Source organism: Eleginops maclovinus, chromosome 2 (genome assembly GCF_036324505.1).
Source record: "Eleginops maclovinus isolate JMC-PN-2008 ecotype Puerto Natales chromosome 2, JC_Emac_rtc_rv5, whole genome shotgun sequence".
In the NCBI taxonomy this organism is placed as follows: domain Eukaryota; kingdom Metazoa; phylum Chordata; class Actinopteri; order Perciformes; family Eleginopidae; genus Eleginops; species Eleginops maclovinus.
The window spans coordinates 239,514-265,257 of NC_086350.1; the positions used below are offsets into that span (position 1 = coordinate 239,514).

Consider the following 25,744-nt stretch of genomic DNA (forward strand, 5'->3'; position numbering starts at 1 on the left):
GCTGGAGACCAGGGGACACTAAAGAGAGTCGCACACACCCGGAGACCAGGGGACACTAAAGAGAGTCGCACACACCCGGAGACCAGGGGACACTAAAGAGAGTCGCACACAGCCGGAGACCAGGGGACACCAAAGAGAGTCGCACACAGCTGGAGACCAGGGGACACTAAAGAGAGTCGCACACACCCGGAGACCAGGGGACACTAAAGAGAGTCGCACACAGCCGGAGACCAGGGGACACCAAAGAGAGTCGCACACAGCTGGAGACCAGGGGACACTAAAGATAGAGGAACACAGCTGGAGACCAGGGGACACTAAAGAGAGTCGCACACACCCGGAGACCAGGGGACACTAAAGAGAGACGCACACAGCTGGAGACCAGGGGACACTAAAGAGAGACGCACACAGCTGGAGACCAGGGGACACTAAAGATAGAGGAACACAGCTGGAGACAAGGGGGACACTAAAGATAGAGGAACACAGCTGGAGACCAGGGGACACTAAAGAGAGTCGCACACAGCTGGAGACCAGGGGGCACTAAAGATAGAGGAACACAGCTGGAGACAAGGGGACACTAAAGATAGAGGAACACAGCTGGAGACCAGGGGACACTAAAGAGAGAGGAACACAGCTGGAGACCAGGGGGCACTAAAGATAGAGGAACACAGCTGGAGACCAGGGGGCACTAAAGAGAGTCGCACACACCCGGAGACCAGGGGGCACTAAAGAGAGACGCACACAGCTGGAGACCAGGGGTCACTAAAGATAGAGGAACACAGCTGGAGACCAGGGGACACTAAAGATAGAGGAACACAGCTGGAGACCAGGGGACACTAAAGAGAGAGGAACACAGCTGGAGACCAGGGGACACTAAAGATAGACACACACACCCGGAGACCAGGGGGCACTAAAGAGAGACGCACACAGCTGGAGACCAGGGGGCACTAAAGATAGAGGAACACAGCTGGAGACCAGGGGACACTAAAGAGAGACGCACACACCCGGAGACCAGGGGGCACTAAAGAGAGACGCACACAGCTGGAGACCAGGGGGCACTAAAGATAGAGGAACACAGCTGGAGACCAGGGGGCACTAAAGATAGAGGAACACAGCTGGAGACCAGGGGGCACTAAAGATAGAGGAACACAGCTGGAGACCAGGGGGCACTAAAGAGAGAGGAACACAGCTGGAGACCAGGGGACACTAAAGAGAGAGGAACACAGCTGGAGACCAGGGGGCACTAAAGAGAGTCGCACACACCCGGAGACCAGGGGGCACTAAAGAGAGACGCACACAGCTGGAGACCAGGGGTCACTAAAGATAGAGGAACACAGCTGGAGACCAGGGGACACTAAAGATAGAGGAACACAGCTGGAGACCAGGGGACACTAAAGATAGAGGAACACAGCTGGAGACCAGGGGACACTAAAGAGAGAGGAACACAGCTGGAGACCAGGGGACACTAAAGATAGAGGAACACAGCTGGAGACCAGGGGACACTAAAGAGAGAGGAACACAGCTGGACACCAGGGGACACTAAAGATAGAGGAACACAGCTGGAGACCAGGGGACACTAAAGAGAGACGCACACAGCTGGAGACCAGGGGACACTAAAGAGAGACGCACACAGCTGGAGACCAGGGGACACTAAAGAGAGACGCACACAGCTGGAGACCAGGGGACACTAAAGAGAGACGCACACAGCTGGAGACCAGGGGACACTAAAGAGAGACGCACACAGCTGGAGACCAGGGGACACTAAAGAGAGACGCACACAGCTGGAGACCAGGGGACACTAAAGAGAGACGCACACAGCCGGATTTAATTTTTTTTCTGAAAATCTCAACATCTGTGGTGGAGGACTACAAGTACCTGGGAGTGCACTTCGACAACGGACTGATCTGGAGGGCCAACACTGACGCTGTGTACAAGAAGGGGGTGAACCGACTCTACTTCCTGAGGAGGCTGAGATCCTTCAACGTGTGCAGCAAGATGTTGGAGATCTGCTACCAGTCTGTTGTTGCTAGTGCACTTTGCACTTTGATAAAGCTGGACAGCTGTCTCTGTCTCAGAGTGAGTCTATCTCAGGACTGGAAGTGTTGGCAGTATATCTGAAGGTTAGCTACGTTAGCGAGCTAGCTTCCAGCAGATCTGCAGGAACCTAAGGAGGAGTCATGTGATCACATTGTTAAAATTAGACCAGAAAACATTTCAGGAGAGTTTCCAACAACAGAGAGGGGGTCGCACCCAGGGCCAGCCCTGGGCATAGGCAGTATAGGCAAATGCTAAGGGCACATCCATCCATTGGGGGCGCTGTAAATTGGGGAGAATAACAAAACTTTAAAACTTAAAACTATTAACAATGTTTGCCAGCTAAAATCATGCCTATGGCAGTGGAATGGTCAGGGCCAGGCCTGGTTGCAACTGTCGTCCCCCCTACTCTGCTTTAAATGCATTTCAGTTTTCCCTTTTTTATTGGCAAGTCTTTGGTTTTTCTCCATTGCGTCCACGTCATGTGACTAAGTGGAAAACGTTCTCTGATCTGAATAGTAAGAGTAAGAACTGGGACCCAGATCCTGGGTTATTAACTCATTCTGAAATAAGCAGTGAGAAAAAATATTAGATATAAAACTAAAAGATTAGAAACTGTTTAAAATATGAGTTATTACGTTTGGTTTTTGGTGATTTAAAATAAAAGTGAGTTACAGAGTGAATAAACTGATCGTCTGAAATAAGAACAGGAAGCAGCGTCAGTGACAGGACTTTTATTTTGAAAGTCAGAGCTGACAGTTAAAGTGTCATCAGTGAAATCTATCTGATCAAACAGCCTACACACAGCCAGCCAATGAGAGGGGAGGAGTCCACAGAGGGAGCCAATGAGAGGGGAGGAGTCCACAGAGGGAGCCAATGAGAGGGGAGGAGTCCACAGAGGGAGCCAATGAGAGGGGAGGAGTCCACAGAGGGAGCCAAAGAGAGTGGAGGACTACACGTGAGAGCAAATGAGAAAGGTGGTGTAGACAGAGGGAGCCAATGAGGAGGAATGCTTGCTGTGAGCCAATGAGAGAGGAGGAATGTTTGCTGTGAGCCAATGAGAGAGGAGGAATGTTTGCTGTGAGCCAATGAGAGAGGAGGAATGTTTGCTGTGAGCCAATGAGAGAGCAGGAATCCAAAGAGGGACGGTTCTACAATGACAGCAAATGGGAGAGCAGGGTTGTATACTGGCAGCCAATGGGAGAGCAGGGTTCAGTTGAAGTTCTTCTTCAGGAAGTTGATGAGTCCGTTGGTGGAGGAGTCATGCGTCTGGACGTCAGCGGCGTCCTGCAGCTCCGGCTCGATCTGCTTGGCCAGCTGCTTCCCGAGCTCCACGCTGAACAGGGAGGCATAAAAACAACGTACAGATATATCTCATCAATATTCATTATTACTAACATCAGTCCCGATCACAAGAACCACATAAGGATTCACTTCAAACCCGTCTGTACTATTTCTACATTTCTATAATGAATCTGAATCTCACCCCCCACTGGTCGTAGCTGTTGATGTCCCAGATCACGCCCTGCACGAAGATCTTGTGCTCGTACATCGCTGTCAAAAGAAATCACAGGAGTTCTAAAGTTCACTCATTATCATTGGTTAGGAATCATTATGAATCGTTATGAATCGTTATTCATCGTTATGAATCGTTATTCATCGTTATGAGTCGTTATTCATCGTTATGAATCGTTATGAGTCGTTATTCATCGTTATTCATCGTTATGAGTCGTTATTCATCGTTATTCATCGTTATGAGTCGTTATTCATCGTTATGAGTCGTTATTCATCGTTATGAATCGTTATGAGTCGTTATGAGTCGTTATTCATCGTTATTCATCGTTATTCATCGTTATTCATCGTTATTCATCGTTATTCATCGTTATTCATCGTTATTCATCGTTATGAGTCGTTATTCATCGTTATTCATCGTTATGAGTCGTTATTCATCGTTATGAGTCGTTATTCATCGTTATGAGTCGTTATTCATCGTTATGAATCGTTATGAGTCGTTATTCATCGTTATTCATCGTTATTCATCGTTATTCATCGTTATGAGTCGTTATTCATCGTGATTCATCGTTATTCATCGTTATTCATCGTTATGAGTCGTTATTCATCGTTATTCCATCGTTATGAGTCGTTATTCATCGTTATGATCGTTATGAGTCGTTATTCATCGTATGAGTCGTTATTCATCGTTATTCATCGTTATGAATCGTTATTCATCGTTATGAATCGTTATGAATCGTTATTCATCGTTATGAGTCGTTATTCATCGTTATGAATCGTTATGAGTCGTTATTCATCGTTATTCATCGTTATGAATCGTTATTCATCGTTATGAATCGTTATTCATCGTTATGAATCGTTATTCATCGTTATGAATCGTTATGAGTCCGTTATTCATCGTTATTCATCGTTATGAGTCGTTATTCATCGTTATTCATCGTTATGAGTCGTTATGAGTCGTTATTCATCGTTATTCATCGTTATGAGTCGTTATTCATCGTTATGAATCATTATGTCATCGTTATTCATCGTTATGAATCGTTATGAATCGTTATTCATCGTTATTCATCGTTATGAGTCGTTATTCATCGTTATGAGTCGTTATTCATCGTTATGATCGTTATTCATCGTTATGAGTCGTTATGAGTCGTTATTCATCGTTATGAGTCGTTATTCATCGTTATGAATCGTTATTCATCGTTATTCATCGTTATTCATCGTTATGAGTCGTTATTCATCGTTATGAGTCGTTATTCATCGTTATGAATCGTTATTCATCGTTATTCATCGTTATTCATCGTTATGAATCGTTATTCATCGTTATTCATCGTTATGAGTCGTTATTCATCGTTATGAATCGTTATTCATCGTTATTCATCGTTATTCATCGTTATGAGTCGTTATTCATCGTTATGAGTCGTTATTCATCGTTATTCATCGTTATTCATCGTTATGAGTCGTTATTCATCGTTATTCATCGTTATGAGTCGTTATTCATCGTTATTCATCGTTATGAGTCGTTATTCATCGTTATGAGTCGTTATTCATCGTTATTCATCGTTATGAGTCGTTATTCATCGTTATGAGTCGTTATTCATCGTTATGAGTCGTTATTCATCGTTATTCATCGTTATTCATCGTTATTCATCGTTATGAGTCGTTATGAGTCGTTATGAGTCGTTATTCATCGTTATTCATCGTTATGAGTCGTTATTCATCGTTATGAGTCGTTATTCATCGTTATGAGTCGTTATTCATCGTTATTCATCGTTATGAGTCGTTATTCATCGTTATGAGTCGTTATTCATCGTTATGAGTCGTTATTCATCGTTATGAGTCGTTATTCATCGTTAAGAATCGTTATTTAACGTTATGAATCGTTAAGAATCGTTATTTAACGTTATGAATCGTTAAGAATCGTTAAGAATCGTTATTTAACGTTATGAATCGTTAAGAATCGTTATTTAACGTTATGAATCGTTAAGAATCGTTAAGAATCGTTATTTAACGTTAAGAATCGTTAAGAATCGTTATGAATCGTTAAGAATCGTTAAGAATCGTTAAGAATCGTTATTTAACGTTAAGAATCGTTAAGAATCGTTATGAATCGTTAAGAATCGTTATGAATCGTTAAGAATCGTTAAGAATCGTTATTTAACGTTATGAATCGTTAAGAATCGTTAAGAATCGTTATTTAACGTTATGAATCGTTAAGAATCGTTAAGAATCGTTAAGAATCGTTATTTAACGTTATGAATCGTTAAGAATCGTTAAGAATCGTTATTTAACGTTAAGAATCGTTAAGAATCGTTATGAATCGTTAAGAATCGTTATTTAACGTTAAGAATCGTTAAGAATCGTTATGAATCGTTAAGAATCGTTAAGAATCGTTATTTAACGTTATGAATCGTTAAGAATCGTTAAGAATCGTTATTTAACGTTAAGAATCGTTAAGAATCGTTATGAATCGTTAAGAATCGTTATTTAACGTTAAGAATCGTTAAGAATCGTTATGAATCGTTAAGAATCGTTAAGAATCGTTATTTAACGTTATGAATCGTTAAGAATCGTTAAGAATCGTTAAGAATCGTTATTTAACGTTATGAATCGTTAAGAATCGTTAAGAATCGTTAAGAATCGTTATTTAACGTTATGAATCGTTAAGAATCGTTAAGAATCGTTAAGAATCGTTATTTAACGTTATGAATCGTTAAGAATCGTTAAGAATCGTTAAGAATCGTTATTTAACGTTATGAATCGTTAAGAATCGTTATTTAACGTTAAGAATCGTTAAGAATCGTTATGAATCGTTAAGAATCGTTAAGAATCGTTATTTAACGTTAAGAATCGTTAAGAATCGTTATGAATCGTTATGAATCGTTATGAATCGTTATGAGTCGTTATGAATCGTTAAGAATCGTTAAGAATCGTTATTTAACGTTAAGAATCGTTAAGAATCGTTAAGAATCGTTATGAATCGTTATGAATCGTTATGAGTCGTTATTCATCGTTATTCATCGTTAAGAATCGTTATGAATCGTTAAGAATCGTTAAGAATCGTTAAGAATCGTTATTTAACGTTAAGAATCGTTAAGAATCGTTATGAATCGTTATGAATCGTTATGAATCGTTATTCATCGTTATTCATCGTTAAGAATCGTTAAGAATCGTTAAGAATCGTTAAGAATCGTTATGAATCGTTATGAATCGTTAAGAATCGTTAAGAATCGTTAAGAATCGTTAAGAATCGTTATGAATCGTTCTCTCTCTATAATCATTGACGACACTAAACACATCCTGTTTACCCTGCAGCAGTTTCTGTTATTAACAGGAATAATTCAGATGGTGTTCCTCACCGATCAGCACGCCCAGGATGAACGGGCTCAGCTTCTTGAAGACCAGGGAGTTACTGGGCTTGTTTCCCTCGAAAACCTTCGGAGCAAAAAACACATCTGAATAACCTCTAAAACTGTAGACCCTGACCTGGTCTCACTGTAGACCCTCACATGGTGTCACTGTAAACCCTGACCTGCTCTCACTGTAGACCCTGACCTGCTCTCACTGTAGACCCTGACCTGCTCCCACTGTAAACCCTGACCTGCTCTCACTGTAAACCCTGACCTGGTCCCACTGTAAACCCTGACCTGCTCTCACTGTAGACCCTGACCTGGTCTCACTGTAAACCCTGAACTGCTCCCACTGTAGACCCTGACCTGGTCTCACTGTAGACCCTGACCTGGTCTCACTGTAGACCCTGACCTGCTCTCACTGTAAACCCTGACCTGGTCTCACTGTAGACCCTGACCTGCTCCCACTGTAAACCCTGACCTGCTCCCACTGTAAACCCTGACCTGCTCCCACTGTAAACCCTGACCTGGTCTCACTGTAAACCCTGACCTGCTCCCACTGTAAACCCTGACCTGGTCTCACTGTAGACCCTGACCTGGTCTCACTGTAGACCCTGACCTGCTCTCACTGTAGACCCTGACCTGCTCTCACTGTAGACCCTGACATGGTCTCACTGTAGACCCTGACCTGCTCTCACTGTAAACCCTGACCTGCTCTCACTGTAGACCCTGACCTGCTCTCACTGTAAACCCCGACCTGGTCTCACTGTAAACCCTGACCTGCTCCCACTGTAAACCCTGACCTGGTCTCACTGTAAACCCTGACCTGGTCTCACTGTAAACCCTGACCTGCTCTCACTGTAAACCCTGACCTGCTCTCACTGTAGACCCTGACCTGCTCCCACTGTAAACCCTGACCTGGTCTCACTGTAAACCCTGAACTGCTCCCACTGTAGACCCTGACCTGGTCTCACTGTAGACCCTGACCTGGTCTCACTGTAAACCCTGACCTGCTCTCACTGTAAACCCTGACCTGGTCTCACTGTAAACCCTGACCTGCTCTCACTGTAAACCCTGACCTGCTCTCACTGTAGACCCTGACCTGCTCTCACTGTAGACCCTGACCTGGTCCCACTGTAAACCCTGACCTGGTCCCACTGTAAACCCTGACCTGGTCTCACTGTAAACCCTGACCTGGTCCCACTGTAGACCCTGACCTGCTCTCACTGTAAACCCTGACCTGGTCTCACTGTAAACCCTGACCTGGTCTCACTGTAAACCCTGACCTGGTCCCACTGTAGACCCTGACCTGCTCTCACTGTAAACCCTGACCTGGTCCCACTGTAGACCCTGACCTGGTCCCACTGTAAACCCTGACCTGGTCCCACTGTAAACCCTGACCTGCTCCCACTGTAAACCCTGACCTGGTCTCACTGTAAACCCTGACCTGCTCCCACTGTAAACCCTGACCTGCTCCCACTGTAAACCCTGACCTGCTCTCACTGTAAACCCTGACCTGCTCCCACTGTAGACCCTGACCTGGTCTCACTGTAGACCCTGACCTGCTCCCACTGTAAACCCTGACCTGCTCTCACTCTAAACCCTGACCTGCTCCCACTGTAGACCCTGACCTGGTCTCACTGTAGACCCTGACCTGGTCTCACTGTAAACCCTGACCTGGTCTCACTGTAGACCCTGACCTGCTCTCACTCTAAACCCTGACCTGCTCCCACTGTAGACCCTGACCTGGTCTCACTGTAGACCCTGACCTGGTCTCACTGTAGACCCTGACCTGGTCTCACTGTAGACCCTAACCTGTTGGAGCTCCTCCTTCAGACCCAAACAGAGGAACGCTTGTCCCCAGTCTGAGACCAGCTCTGGTTCCTGTGTGATCCTCCTCCTCTTCCTCCACCCCCCCTCCTCTCCCTCGTCCCCCCCAGGTCTCTCTGATCCAGCTTTAAGGCGTCTTTTTACATTTGTATTGTGTTGAACCTTCGGGAACAGAGACAGGTGGTGGTCCTGGACCAGAGACAGTTGGTGGTGGTCCCGGACCAGAGACAGGTATTGGTCCAGGACCAGAGACCCATGGTGGTCCCGGACCGAAGACAACCGTGTCTCTGATCTTTGTCACCTTGTGAGGCAGCAGTTTGCTCAGGGCGTCTCCTTTCACCCCCGCCTTCTGAAGCTCCTTCTCTGCCTCCTCCGCAGTCTTCCCCTTCATCAGAGCCTCCGTCTGAGCCAGGAAGTTAGCCGCCAGGATCTACAGACGGACAGGAAGTAAAGACACACAGACAGGAAGTCAGAGACAGACAGAGAGACAGACAGAAAGTTAGAGTGACAGGCAGAGGGGGTGTCACCTTGTGGTGGAGGTTGTCTCTGATTGGATGCTGAGACTGAGCAGGCATGAGGAAGTCAGCGGGAATCAGACGAGTTCCTGCCAGATAAACAGAGGAGTCAGTGTGTGTGTGTGTGTGTGTGTGTGTGTGTGTGTGTGTGTGTGTGTGTGTGTGTACCCTGGTGTATGAGCTGGTAGAAGGCGTGCTGTCCGTTGGTCCCCGGCTCCCCCCACACAATGGGCCCAGTGTGGTAGTTGACACGGATGCCATCTTTGGTGATGGACTTCCCATTAGACTCCATGTCACCCTGACACACACACACACACACACACACACACACACACACACACACACACACACACACACACACACACACACACACACAGTATAAATGTAGTGTAGAGCAGTAGTTCTCAACTGTTCAAGCCAAGTTGTGTATAAGTTGTGTAGTAGTTGTGTAGTAGTTGTGTAGTAGTTGTGTAGTGGTTGTGTAGTAGTTGTGTAGTAGTTGTGTAGTAGTTGTGTAGTAGTTGTGTAGTGGTTGTGTAGTAGTTGTGTAGTAGTTGTGTATAAGTTGTGTAGTAGTTGTGTAGTAGTTGTGTAGTGGTTGTGTATAAGTTGTGTAGTAGTTGTGTAGTAGTTGTGTAGTAGTTGTGTAGTAGTTGTGTAGTAGTTGTGTAGTGGTTGTGTAGTAGTTGTGTAGTAGTTGTGTATAAGTTGTGTAGTGGTTGTGTAGTAGTTGTGTAGTGGTTGTGTAGTAGTTGTGTAGTGGTTGTGTAGTGGTTGTGTAGTAGTTGTGTAGTGGTTGTGTAGTGGTTGTGTAGTGGTTGTGTAGTAGTTGTGTAGTGGTGTGTAGTGGTTGTGTAGTGAGTTGTGTAGTGGTTGTGTAGTAGTTGCTGTAGTAGTTGTGAAGTAGTTGTGTATAAGTTGTGTAGTAGTTGTGTAGTGGTAGTGTGTAGTTGTGTAGTGTTGTGTATAAGTTGTGTAGTAGTTGTGTAGTGGTTGTGTAGTAGTTGTGTAGTGGTTGTGTAGTGGTTGTGTAAGTAGTTGTGTAGTAGTTGTGTAGTAGTTGTGTAGTGGTTGTGTAGTAGTTGTGTAGTAGTTGTGTAGTGGTTGTGTAGTGGTTGTGTAGAGGTGGTGTATAAGTTGTGTAGTAGTTGTAGTAGTAGTGTTGTGTAGTAGTTGTGTAGTAGTTGTGTAGTGGTTGTGTAGTAGTAGTTGTGTAGTGGTTGTGTAGTAGTTGTGTAGTGGTTGTGTAGTAGTTGTGTAGTAGTTGTGTATAAGTTGTGTAGTGTTGTGTGTAGTAGTTGTGTAGTGGTTGTGTAGTAGTTGTGTAGTGGTTGTGTAGTGGTTGTGTAGTAGTTGTGTAGTGGTTGTGTAGTAGTTGTGTAGTGGTTGTGTAGTAGTTGTGTAGTGGTTGTGTAGTGGTTGTGTAGTAGTTGTGTAGTAGTTGTGTATAAGTTGTGTAGTAGTTGTGTAGTGGTTGTGTAGTAGTTGTGTATAAGTTGTGTAGTAGTTGTGTAGTGGTTGTGTAGTAGTTGTGTATAAGTTGTGTAGTAGTTGTGTAGTGGTTGTGTAGTAGTTGTGTAGTGGTTGTGTAGTGGTTGTGTAGTAGTTGTGTAGTAGTTGTGTAGTAGTTGTGTAGTGGTTGTGTAGTAGTTGTGTAGTAGTTGTGTAGTAGTTGTGTAGTAGTTGTGTAGTGGTTGTGTAGTAGTTGTGTATAAGTTGTGTAGTAGTTGTGTACCTGCTGGAAGTACGCAGCGAAGCGGTGCATGTACTGGTCGTAGGGCAGCATGGCGTGTGTCTCCGCCTTGAAGAAGTTGACGTACCAAACACCGATCAGAGCGAGCAGCACCGGGACGTTCTGCTGCAGCGGGGCGCTCTGGAAGTGCTGATCCTGCACACACACACACACACACACACACACACACACACACACACACACACACACACACACACACACACACACATTATAGCCTAAATGTCCTGAAAGATCAGAAACATCTAAATATTCCAGAGTTATTTAATGTCATTTAAATTCACTCAAATTCAAAGAATCAATCAGGTATTCCTCACCATCCAGTGAGCTCCGGAGAGGAGCTGCTCAAAGTTTTCAAAACCTGGAACAACAATAACAATTATAGTAATAGTGATAATGATAACAACGGCTTACTAAATAAAGAACAGTACCTATGTGCAGAGCGATGGACAGACCGATGGCCGACCACAGAGAGTAACGACCTCCCACCCACTGAGGAGACACCACCATCAATTAACCAATCAGAGAGCAGCATGGCGTCACAAAGCAATAAACAAAGTAATAAGAAGAGGTTTTCTGAAGCGTCTCTGTGTCTCCAACACTAGAGATCAACTGATCAGACTCACGTCCCAGAACTCGAACATGTTGGCCGTGTCGATCCCAAAGTCCTTCACTTTGACCTGAAGATGAGAGGAGGAGCATCAGAGGCAAACATCCTCTCAGAGACCAGTTTAAACCGGCTGGACGACCGGCCAGGGGACACTAAACAGCTGGGACTGGAGTGCTGGGTGCCGCTCAGGATCATAATGCTGGACAGCTGTCTCTGTTGTTGTTTACCTGAAATGTTTTCTGGTCTTATTCTAACGATGTGATCACATGACACCTTCTGACTCTGACACAGACTGACTGAGACAGACTGACTCTGAGACAGACTGACTGAGACAGACTGACTCTGAGACAGACTGACACTGAGACAGACTGACTGAGACAGACTGACTCTGAGACAGACTGACACAGACTGACTGAGACAGACTGACTGACTCTGAGACAGACTGACTCTGAGACAGACTGACTCTGAGACAGACTGACTGAGACAGACTGACTGAGACAGACTGACTCTGAGACAGACTGACTGAGACAGACAGACTGACTGAGACAGACTGACTGAGACAGACTGACTCTGAGACAGACGGACTGAGACAGACTGACTGAGAGAGACTGACTCTGAGACAGACTGACACTGAGACAGACTGACACTGAGACGGACTGACTGAGACAGACTGACTGAGACAGACTGACACTGAGACGGACTGACTCTGAGACAGACTGACTGAGACAGACTGACTCTGAGACAGACTGACTCTGAAACAGACTGACTGAGACAGACTGACTCTGAGACAGACTGACTCTGAGACAGACTGACACTGAGACAGACTGACTGAGACAGACTGACTGAGACAGACTGACACTGAGACAGACTGACTCTGAGACAGACTGACTGAGACAGACTGACTGAGACAGACTGACTCTGAGACAGACTGACTGAGACAGACTGACTCTGAGACAGACTGACTCTGAGACAGACTGACACTGAGACAGACTGACTCTGAGACAGACTGACTGAGACAGACTGACTGAGACAGACTGACTCTGAGAGAGACTGACTCTGAGACACACTGACTGAGACAGACTGACTCTGAGAGAGACTGACTGAGACAGACTGATTCTGAGACAGACTGACTCTGAGACAGACTGACACTGAGACAGACTGACTCTGAGACAGACTGACTCTGAGACAGACTGACTGACTGAGACAGACTGACTGAGACAGACTGACTCTGAGAGAGACTGACTGAGACAGACTGACTCTAAGAGAGACTGACTGAGACAGACTGACTCTGAGACAGACTGACTCTGAGAGAGGCTGACTGAGACAGACTGACTCTGAGACAGACTGACTCTGAGACAGACTGACACTGAGACAGACTGACTCTGAGACAGACTGACTGAGACAGACTGACTCTGAGACAGACTGACTCTGAGACAGACTGACTGAGACAGACTGACACTGAGACAGACTGACTCTGAGACAGACTGACTGAGACAGACTGACTGAGACAGACTGACTCTGAGAGAGACTGACTGACTCTAAGAGAGACTGACTCTGAGAGAGACTGACTGAGACAGACTGACTCTGAGACAGACTGACTCTGAGACAGACTGACTGAGACAGACTGACTGAGACAGACTGACTCTGAGAGAGACTGACTGACTCTAAGAGAGACTGACTCTGAGACAGACTGACACTGAGACAGACTGACTGAGACAGACTGACTGACACAGACTGACACTGAGACAGACTGACTCTGAGACAGACTGACTGAGACAGACTGACTGAGACAGACTGACTCTGAGACAGACTGACTGAGACAGACTGACTCTGAGACAGACTGACACTGAGACAGACTGACTGAGACAGACTGACTGAGACAGACTGACTGAGACAGACTGACTCAGAGAGACTGACTGAGACAGACTGACTCTGAGAGACTGACTCTGAGACAGACTGACTCTGAGACAGACTGACTCTGAGACACACTGACTGAGACAGACTGACTCTGAGAGAGACTGACTGAGACAGACTGACACTGAGACAGACTGACTCTGAGACAGACTGACTCTGAGACAGACTGACTGACTGAGACAGACTGACTGAGACAGACTGACTCTGAGAGAGACTGACTGAGACAGACTGACTCTAAGAGTGACTGACTGAGACAGACTGACTCTGAGACAGACTGACTCTGAGAGAGGCTGACTGAGACAGACTGACTCTGAGACAGACTGACTCTGAGACAGACTGACACTGAGACAGACTGACTCTGAGACAGACTGACTCTGAGACAGACTGACTCTGAGACAGACTGACTGAGACAGACTGACACTGAGACAGACTGACTCTGAGACAGACTGACTGAGACAGACTGACTCTGAGAGAGACTGACTGACTCTAAGAGAGACTGACTCTGAGAGAGACTGACTGAGACAGACTGACTCTGAGACAGACTGACTCTGAGACAGACTGACTGAGACAGACTGACTGAGACAGACTGACTGAGACAGACTGACTCTGAGAGAGACTGACTGACTCTAAGAGAGACTGACTCTGAGACAGACTGACTGAGAGACTGACTGACTGAGAGAGACTGACTCTGAGACAGACTGACTGAGACAGACTGACTCTGAGACAGACTGACTGAGACAGACTGACTGAGACAGACTGACTCTGACACAGACTGATTGAGAGAGACTGACTCTGAGACAGACTGACTGAGACGGACTGACTCTGAGACAGACTGACTCTGAGACAGACTGACTGAGAGAGACTGACTCTGAGACAGACTGACTGAGACAGACTGACTCTGAGACAGACTGACTGAGACAGACTGACTGAGACAGACTGACTCTGAGACAGACTGACTCTGAGACAGACTGACTGAGAGAGACTGACTCTGAGACAGACTGACTGAGACAGACTGACTCTGAGACAGACTGACTGAGACAGACTGACTGAGACAGACTGACTCTGAGACAGACTGACTCTGAGACAGACTGACTGAGAGAGACTGACTCTGAGACAGACTGACTGAGACAGACTGACTCTGACACAGACTGACTGAGAGAGACTGACTGAGACAGACTGACTGAGAGAGACTGACTCTGAGACAGACTGACTGAGAGAGACCGACTGAGACAGACTGACTGAGAGAGACTGACTGAGACAGACTGACTCTGACACAGACTGACTGAGAGAGACTGACTGAGAGAGACTGACTGAGACAGACTGACTGAGGCAGACTGACTCAGAGACAGACTGACACTGAGACAGACTGACTCTGACACAGACTGAATCTGAGACAGTCTGACTGAGACAGACTGACTGAGACAGACTGACTCTGAGACAGACTGACTGAGACAGACTGACTGAGACAGACTGACTCTGAGACAGACTGACTGAGACAGACTGACTGAGACAGACTGACTCTGAGACAGACTGACTCTGAGACAGACTGACTGAGACAGACTGACTCTGAGACAGACTGACTGAGAGAGACTGACTGACTGAGAGAGACTGACTGAGACAGACTGACTCTGAGACAGACTGACTGAGACAGACTAACTCTGAGACAGACTGACTGAGAGAGACTGACTGACTGAGACTGACTGACTGAGAGAGACTGACTGAGACAGACTGACTCTGAGACAGACTGACTCTGAGACAGACTGACTCTGAGACAGACTGACTGAGACAGACTGACTCTGAGACAGACTGACTGAGACAGACTGACTCTGAGACAGACTGACTGAGACAGACTGACTGAGACAGACTGACTCTGAGACAGACTGACTCTGAGACAGACTGACTGAGACAGACTGACTGAGACAGACTGACTCTGAGACAGACTGACTCTGAGACTGACTGACTGAGACAGACTGACTGAGACAGACTGACTCTGAGACAGACTGACTCTGAGACAGACTGACTCTGAGACTGACTGACTGAGACAGACTGACTCTGAGACAGACTGACTCTGAGACAGACTGACTCTGAGACAGACTGACTCTGAGACAGACTGACTGAGACAGACTGACTGAGACAGACTGATTCTGAGACAGACTGACTCTGAGACAGACTGACACTGAGACAGACTGACTCTGAGACAGACTGACTCTGAGACAGACTGACTGACTGAGACAGACTGACTGAGACAGACTGACTCTGAGAGAGACTGACTGAGACAGACTGACTCTAAGAGAGACTGACTGAGACAGACTGACTCTGAGACAGACTGACTCTGAGAGAGGCTGACTGAGACAGACTGACTCTGAGACAGACTGACTCTGAGACAGACTGACACTGAGACAGACTGACTCTGAGACAGACTGACTGAGACAGACTGACTCTGAGACAGACTGACTCTGAGACAGACTGACTGAGACAGACTGACACTGAGACAGACTGACTCTGAGACAGACTGACTGAGACAGACTGACTGAGACAGACTGACTCTGAGAGAGACTGACTGACTCTAAGAGAGACTGACTCTGAGAGAGACTGACTGAGACAGACTGACTCTGAGACAGACTGACTCTGAGACAGACTGACTGAGACAGACTGACTGAGACAGACTGACTCTGAGAGAGACTGACTGACTCTAAGAGAGACTGACTCTGAGACAGACTGACACTGAGACAGACTGACTGAGACAGACTGACTGAGACAGACTGACTGAGACAGACTGACTCTGAGACAGACTGACTGAGACAGACTGACTCTGAGACAGACTGACACTGAGACAGACTGACTGAGACAGACTGACTGAGACAGACTGACTGAGACAGACTGACTCAGAGAGACTGACTGAGACAGACTGACTCTGAGAGACTGACTCTGAGACAGACTGACTCTGAGACAGACTGACTCTGAGACACACTGACTGAGACAGACTGACTCTGAGAGAGACTGACTGAGACAGACTGACTCTGAGACAGACTGACTCTGAGACAGACTGACTCTGAGACAGACTGACTCTGAGACAGACTGACTCTGAGACAGACTGACTGAGACAGACTGACACTGAGACAGACTGACTCTGAGACAGACTGACTGAGACAGACTGACTCTGAGAGAGACTGACTGACTCTAAGAGAGACTGACTCTGAGAGAGACTGACTGAGACAGACTGACTCTGAGACAGACTGACTCTGAGACAGACTGACTGAGACAGACTGACTGAGACAGACTGACTGAGACAGACTGACTCTGAGAGAGACTGACTGACTCTAAGAGAGACTGACTCTGAGACAGACTGACTGAGAGACTGACTGACTGAGAGAGACTGACTCTGAGACAGACTGACTGAGACAGACTGACTCTGAGACAGACTGACTGAGACAGACTGACTGAGACAGACTGACTCTGACACAGACTGATTGAGAGAGACTGACTCTGAGACAGACTGACTGAGACGGACTGACTCTGAGACAGACTGACTCTGAGACAGACTGACTCTGAGACAGACTGACTGAGAGAGACTGACTCTGAGACAGACTGACTGAGACAGACTGACTCTGAGACAGACTGACTGAGACAGACTGACTGAGACAGACTGACTCTGAGACAGACTGACTCTGAGACAGACTGACTGAGAGAGACTGACTCTGAGACAGACTGACTGAGACAGACTGACTCTGACACAGACTGACTGAGAGAGACTGACTGAGACAGACTGACTGAGAGAGACTGACTCTGAGACAGACTGACTGAGAGAGACCGACTGAGACAGACTGACTGAGAGAGACTGACTGAGACAGACTGACTCTGACACAGACTGACTGAGAGAGACTGACTGAGAGAGACTGACTGAGACAGACTGACTGAGGCAGACTGACTCAGAGACAGACTGACACTGAGACAGACTGACTCTGACACAGACTGAATCTGAGACAGTCTGACTGAGACAGACTGACTGAGACAGACTGACTCTGAGACAGACTGACTGAGACAGACTGACTGAGACAGACTGACTCTGAGACAGACTGACTGAGACAGACTGACTGAGACAGACTGACTCTGAGACAGACTGACTCTGAGACAGACTGACTGAGACAGACTGACTCTGAGACAGACTGACTGAGAGAGACTGACTGACTGAGAGAGACTGACTGAGACAGACTGACTCTGAGACAGACTGACTGAGACAGACTAACTCTGAGACAGACTGACTGAGAGAGACTGACTGACTGAGACTGACTGACTGAGAGAGACTGACTGAGACAGACTGACTCTGAGACAGACTGACTCTGAGACAGACTGACTCTGAGACAGACTGACTGAGACAGACTGACTCTGAGACAGACTGACTGAGACAGACTGACTCTGAGACAGACTGACTGAGACAGACTGACTGAGACAGACTGACTCTGAGACAGACTGACTCTGAGACAGACTGACTGAGACAGACTGACTGAGACAGACTGACTCTGAGACAGACTGACTCTGAGACTGACTGACTGAGACAGACTGACTGAGACAGACTGACTCTGAGACAGACTGACTCTGAGACAGACTGACTCTGAGACTGACTGACTGAGACAGACTGACTCTGAGACAGACTGACTCTGAGACAGACTGACTCTGAGACAGACTGACTCTGAGACAGACTGACTCTGAGACAGACTGACTCTGAGACAGACTGACTGAGACAGACTGACTGAGACAGACTGACTCTGAGACAGACTCGCTGTCCAGCTTTATGATCCTGAGCAGTTGCACCTGTGGGCCTCCGTATACTCGGCCCCTTTAACCCTGCTATGAACTTATAATAAATAAGGATCATTTCCCACTAACCACTGGTATTAACCCACTAACCACTGGTATTAACCCACTAACCACTGGTATTAACCCACTAACCACTGGTATTAACCCACTAACCACTGGTATTAACCCACTAACCACTGGTATTAACCCACTAACCACTGGTATTAACCCACTAACCACTGGTATTAACCCATCAATGACTGGTATTAACCCATCAATGACTGGTATTAACCCACTAACCACTGGTATTAACCCACTAACCACTGGTATTAACCCATCAATGACTGGTATTAACCCATCAATGACTGGTATTAGCCCCCTTATTGACTGGTATTAGCCCCGGCTAGCATCTGGTATCTGTATTACTCCCATCACTCACAGCGTTGGTGGACAGAGCCACAAAGTGTTTGGCCACCGCAGATTTCTGAGGAAACAAGAGAAACATGAGAACACATCCTGAGTAAGAAACTGTCGTCCAATCAGCTGCCAGAGAATAAAATACACTCACGTCATTGGCTGTCTTCAGGAACCAATCCCTGGCTGACTCTGCGTTAGTGATTGTCTCCTGAGTGGTGAACGTCTGCGAGCAAAAATAACACACGCATTCATCATCATCTTCATCATCATCATAATCATCATCAGTGTGTGTGTGTGTGTGTGTGTGTGTGTGTGTGTGAGAGAGAGTGAGTGTGTGTGATTGTGAGTACCTTGGAGGCGATGATGAACAGCGTTGTTTCTGCGTTCAGCTGATTGAGGGTCTTCGCCATGTGAGTCCCATCGATGTTAGAGACGAACCAGACTTTTGGCCCCCCTGCCGAGTAGGGCTTCAGAGCCTCCGTCACCATCAGAGGGCCCTGAATGCACCACAACACGCAGCAGCATTACATCAGAGGGCCCTGAATGCACCACAACACGCAGCAGCATTACATCAGAGGGCCCTGAATGCACCACAACACGCAGCAGCATTACATCAGAGGGCCCTGAAAGCACCACAACACGCAACAGCATTACATCAGAGGGCCCTGAATGCACCACAACACGCAGCAGCATTACATCAGAGGGCCCTGAATGCACCACAACACGCAGCAGCATTACATCAGAGGGCCCTGAAAGCACCACAACACGCAGCAGCATTACATCAGAGGGCCCTGAAAGCACCACAACACGCAGCAGCATTACATCAGAGGGCCCTGAAAGCACCACAACACGCAGCAGCATTACATCAGAGGGCCCTGAAAGCACCACAACACGCAGCAGCATTACATCAGAGGGCCCTGAAAGCACCACAACACGCAGCAGCATTACATCAGAGGGCCCTGAAAGCACCACAACACGCAACAGCATTACATCAGAGGGCCCTGAATGCACCACAACACGCAGCAGCATTACATCAGAGGGCCCTAAAAGCACCACAACACGCAACAGCATTACATCGGAGGGCCCTGAAAGCACCACAACACGCAGCAGCATTACATCGGAGGGCCCTGAAAGCACCACAACACGCAGCAGCATTACATCAGAGGGCCCTGAAAGCACCACAACACGCAGCAGCATTACATCAGAGGGCCCTGAAAGCACCACAACACGCAGCAGCATTACATCAGAGGTAAACATTGAGTCTATAAACTCAGGGGTCCCTGAACACAAAATGCTGCACGTTGACCTTCTCGTAAATACTTTGGTAAACACCAAACCGACATCTCCAGCTTTCCGTTCCCAGTTATCAAACATTTCCTCTCACCAGGTCAGATCCTCCGATTCCGATGTTCACAACGTCCGTGATGTTTTTCCCGCTGAAGCCTTTCCACTCGCCGCTGCGGACTCTCTGTGGACACAAAACACTGGCGGTCACGACCTTTCAAATGTGCACTAAACAACGCAATAAAAGACATCGTACGAGACAGAAGATACGTAACAATAAAGACATCGTACGAGACAGAAGATACGTAACAATAAAGACATCGTACGAGACAGAAGATACGTAACAATAAAGACATCGTACGAGACAGAAGATACGTAACAATAAAGACATCGTACGAGACAGAAGATACGTAACAATAAAGACATCGTACGAGACAGAAGATACGTAACAATAAAGACATCGTACGAGACAGAAGATACGTAACAATAAAGACATCGTACGAGACAGAAGATACGTAACAATAAAGACATCGTACGAGACAGAAGATACGTAACAATAAAGACATCGTACGAGACAGAAGATACGTAACAATAAAGACATCGTACGAGACAGAAGATACGTAACAATAAAGACATCGTACGAGACAGAAGATACGTAACAATAAAGACATCGTACGAGACAGAAGATACGTAACAATAAAGACATCGTACGAGACAGAAGATACGTAACAATAAAGACATCGTACGAGACAGAAGATACGTAACAATAAAGACATCGTACGAGACAGAAGATACGTAACAATAAAGACATCGTACGAGACAGAAGATACGTAACAATAAAGACATCGTACGAGACAGAAGATACTTAACAATAAAGACATCGTACGAGACAGAAGATACGTAACAATAAAGACATCGTACGAGACAGAAGATACGTAACAATAAAGACATCGTACGAGACAGAAGATACGTAACAATAAAGACATCGTACGAGACAGAAGATACGTAACAATAAAGACATCGTACGAGACAGAAGATACGTAACAATAAAGACATCGTACGAGACAGAAGATACGTAACAATAAAGACATCGTACGAGACAGAAGATACGTAACAATAAAGACATCGTACGAGACAGAAGATACGTAACAATAAAGACATCGTACGAGACAGAAGATACTTAACAATAAAGACATCGTACGAGACAGAAGATACGTAACAATAAAGACATCGTACGAGACAGAAGATACGTAACAATAAAGACATCGTACGAGACAGAAGATACGTAACAATAAAGACATCGTACGAGACAGAAGATACGTAACAATAAAGACATCGTACGAGACAGAAGATACGTAACAATAAAGACATCGTACGAGACAGAAGATACGTAACAATAAAGACATCGTACGAGACAGAAGATACGTAACAATAAAGACATCGTACGAGACAGAAGATACGTAACAATAAAGACATCGTACGAGACAGAAGATACGTAACAATAAAGACATCGTACGAGACAGAAGATACGTAACAATAAAGACATCGTACGAGACAGAAGATACGTAACAATAAAGACATCGTACGAGACAGAAGATACGTAACAATAAAGACATCGTACGAGACAGAAGGCCTTCATCTTGTCCAGAACGCGGTTGACCTCCGGCATCACGTCTTTACCATCCACCTGGATTGGTGTGTTGGAGCGATTACGAAGAGCGACATGGAGAACAGCACGACCCTACACACACACACACACACACACACACACACACACACACACACACACACACACACACACACACACACACACACACACACACACACACACACACACACACACACACACACACACACACACACACACACACACACACACACACACACACACACACACACACACACACACACACACACACACACACACACACACACACACACACACAATATGAACATTAAATCTGTCATCAGCGAACAAACTGCAGAGTCACTGTGACGCAACACTGTGTGTGTGTGTGTGTGTGTGTGTGTGTGTGTGTGTGTGTGTGTGTGTGTCAGCTGATAACAACTGATTTGTTTCAATGAAAAAATAAACATTTGGTTTTTTTGTGTCGCTGTGATCCATGGAGTCCACCGTAGATCAGGGACATTTACAGACGCATTTAAAATCAGTCTTTACGATGTGTTCAGGGACAATAGGAGGTTTTAAACACGTTCTCAGTCTTCATGGTGTGTTCAGGGGACCCTCGGTACCTCGGTAAAGTTGATCTTCTCTCCGGAGAACATCCTCTCTCTGGCCTCCTCCACGCCCCGGGACTTCGCCTGAGGACAAATCAATATATTGTATATATACATTACAGTACATTACAGTGGTACACAGTATGGCTGTCACAATATCAGATTTTCACTCCGCGGTTATCGTGGCCAAAATAATTCTATAGATATCTATATCTATAGAAAATGTTAACAACACAATAATAAAAATAATGCTATCTGTCAAATTCATCTCAAGTTCATTGGGTTATTGTGCATTTTGTGTCTAGTGTACACAAACAACAACACAACCTGTTGTCTTCTTGGGATTTTGTAATTTGGAGCAACTGCTGTCCTCAGTGCTGTAAACCCTGGCCTCTCTACAGTTCTAAAGGACATCATGCTTTGCTATACAGCAGGCCAAGGATTTAGTGAGGGCTTCATTCTGACATGCACTACCCATGTGTGCTCTCCTTTTCTTATCCATTGACTCAAACACCGTCAGCTGACCTGAATCCCTGGCTCTGTGTCGCTTCTCTGGCGCTGCCTAACAAATAACCAGGGGAGAGAAAAGTAGTCCAACACTACGATAACTAAGCTTTAACACAACCAAGACCGTAATGTAGCATTTACCGTCTCTGGGCTAGCAAGCTAACTGCAGCTTACTCTCTGTACCGTGGAGAAGTCTGCAGGGTGATGGACGTGAAGGTGGGTGGACAGGTTGGTAGCATTGCCCCCTTTTGCGCTTACTGTTGCTTGGCACTTCTTGCAGACTGGGGTCTCTATCTCTAACACCCCGTTTACGAAATCCAAAAAACTCCCACACTGACGAGGCAACTCTTTTTGGGTGCGTGAGTGTCTCGCTCTTCTCTGTACTCTCCTCAGACATGGTTTTATGCGATAGTAGAGTCCACACAGCACAGCACACACTGTGGTAGTAGCTCTTAGCTAGCACAGCATACACTGTCAATGTATACTACCGTCAATATTTCATTTTTTAAATATCACGGTTACGGTAAATACCGGTATATTGTGACACCCCTAATACACAGTAGTGTGTATATACTACTGTATTAGTATTATGGAGTCACACAGAAAGGAGGAAGTTTCCACATTCAGTTCAGTCTTTCAAAATAAAGTGTCGACAGCTTCCTGTTCCTCTTTGATTTCAAAAACACTTTGTGTGTGTGTGTGTGTGTGTGTGTGTGTGTGGGAGGGGGCACGATAACAGTGAGATAATGTTTTATAAACCTAATAAGTTTAGTGACTGTCTGATAAAGATAAATAAAGTGTGTGTGTGTGTGTGTGTGTGTGTGTGTGTGTGTGTGTGTGTGTGTGTGTGTGTGTGTGTGTGTGTGCGTGTTACCAGGGCGATCAGCATGTCCATCACTTCCTGGTTGATGAGGTTCTTGGAGTAGTCGAGCAGGATCTCTCCATCGTCCGTCTGCAGCGTGGTGCTGAAACACAGACACCTCTCCATCATCTCAAACATCTCAAAAATATATCATAATAATACCGTTTACACACACAGCTTCATTTACAGAACATCATGAGAGCAGCGTCTGTCATCAGGAGGTGGTTTACAGTCGGTGGTGCGTTCAGGGACATCTATAGACCAACATGTTTAAAATGTGTTCAGGGCCAGTCCTTATTGTTCATAGTGTAGTGTGACTTAAGGTTACTAACAAAGACCTGTGTGTGTGTGTGTGTGTGTGTGTGTGTGTGTGTGTGTGTGTGTGTGTGTGTGTGTGTGTGTGTGTGTGTGTTTTGTTTCCTCATATCTGATTTCTCTGAACAGAGGAATGAGGTGATGTGATGACAATGAGCGATGTCCAGCTTCCTGAGAGAGACACAGGGTGTCTGTGTTAGATCTGTGGACATGAGACACTATAATCATCAACAAGGAGGAATAAAGCCACAATGAAGATGTAATAATGCCCAGTGTTATAGCATCTCACTGCATGCTTCAGAGCGGGGAAAAGGAGGGCGTTTCCTCGCGGAGCTCCACTGACGCGCGGCCTAAAACCTCCATAAGCATCCATTACCGACCCGTCCTGCACGCACACATCTACCCCTGACGGCCAGAGGGACGCTAACACCCAGGCGTTAATGCGGAGCTTCATCACCAACAGGTCCAGGATCAGCTAGCTTGTTGGTAGCCTCGATTACGTGATTCATTTAACTGATATTAAGCACTATTACCTGAGTATTATGCAAGATGTTAATGATCCTGGTTTAAACCATTGATTATAATAATTGATTAGTTTCAGGACCTTTTATAACCTCCTGAGGACTGTCTGTCCGATAACGGGCGCAGTGAAATTAGCATTAACATTAGCTCGGTGGATTCACACGCTTTACAGAGACTATAATGACCTTCACACACACACACACACACACACACACACACACACACACACACACACACACACACACACACACACACACACACACACACACACACACACACACACACACACACACACACACACACACACACACACACACACACACACACACAATTATTCTGTATCTGACTGTGTGTACCTGAAGGAGGTGAACCGGTCCGGGTCCTGCTGGAACATGTCCCTCATGCTGAGGCTGCCGGCCTGATCTCTGAACCAGCGCTCCAGACTCTGGTAGTGAGGGTCCTGCGTGAGAGACATGATGCTGGTCAGTGGTTCTGCTGGTTCTGCTGTCAGTGGCTCTGCTGTCTCTGTTTCGGTGCTCCGGCCTCAGATGTCTGTCTCGGTGTGGAGGAGGAAGGGGAGGAAAGAGCTAATAGGAGGTTACGCCCGCTGTACCAATCAGGACTGACCACGCCCCCTTGCGACAGTCAGTTTCCCAACCCAAGCTGAGATGTAACCACGCCCACTTCGACGTAACTCTGCCCAACTGCATCATAAAGAGAACATGCCCACGTCTCCTCACGACTGACGCTGCGTCATGCGTACTGACGCTGCTGTGTGGAGGGTGAACAGTGCCACTGACGCTGCAGTATTGAGGGTGAATAGTGCCACTGACTCTATGGAGGGTGAACAGTGCCACTGACGCTGCAGTATTGAGGGTGCAACATGGAGGGTGAACAGTGTGACGCTATGGTATGGAGGGTGAATAGTGCCACTGACCACTATGGAGGGTGAATAGTGCCACTGACGCTGCATTATGGAAGTTGAACAGTTCCACTGACGCTGTAGTATGGAGGTTACACAGTGACACTGCCGCTGCTTTATGGAGGGCGATCAGTGCCACTGACGTTGGGTGTGACGCTGCGGTATGGAGGGTGATCAGTGGCACTGACGCTGCAGTATGGAGGGTGATCAGTGCCATTGACTCAGGTGTATGGAGGGTGATCAGTGCCACTTACACTACATTATGGAGGGTGATGAGTGCCACTGATGCTGGTGTATTGAAGGTGATCAGGGCCACTCAGAATCTCAGAATTTTGGCTTTTGGGAGTTCTGACATAACAGTCAGAATTCTG

The 25,744-nt window shown here is 46.3% G+C and overlaps 1 protein-coding gene across 1 annotated transcript; it reads right to left on the bottom strand.

Annotated features, from left to right (window-relative positions):
- Positions 1–2,750: 2,750 nt before the first annotated feature.
- On the bottom strand, positions 2,751–25,046 carry gpia (glucose-6-phosphate isomerase a). Its single transcript, XM_063908265.1, has 18 exons — positions 24,808–25,046; positions 23,627–23,717; positions 22,261–22,329; positions 21,629–21,748; positions 20,108–20,191; positions 19,074–19,220; positions 18,875–18,946; positions 18,746–18,790; positions 11,612–11,665; positions 11,417–11,477; positions 11,303–11,346; positions 10,971–11,123; positions 9,404–9,533; positions 9,248–9,324; positions 9,022–9,150; positions 6,900–6,975; positions 3,519–3,585; positions 2,751–3,367 (listed from the first exon to the last, which is right to left on the bottom strand). The coding sequence occupies exons 1-18, from the start codon at positions 24,924–24,926 to the stop codon at positions 3,244–3,246; spliced, it is 1,662 nt and encodes a 553-aa protein (XP_063764335.1). The 5' UTR covers positions 24,927–25,046; the 3' UTR covers positions 2,751–3,243.
- Positions 25,047–25,744: the final 698 nt, after the last annotated feature.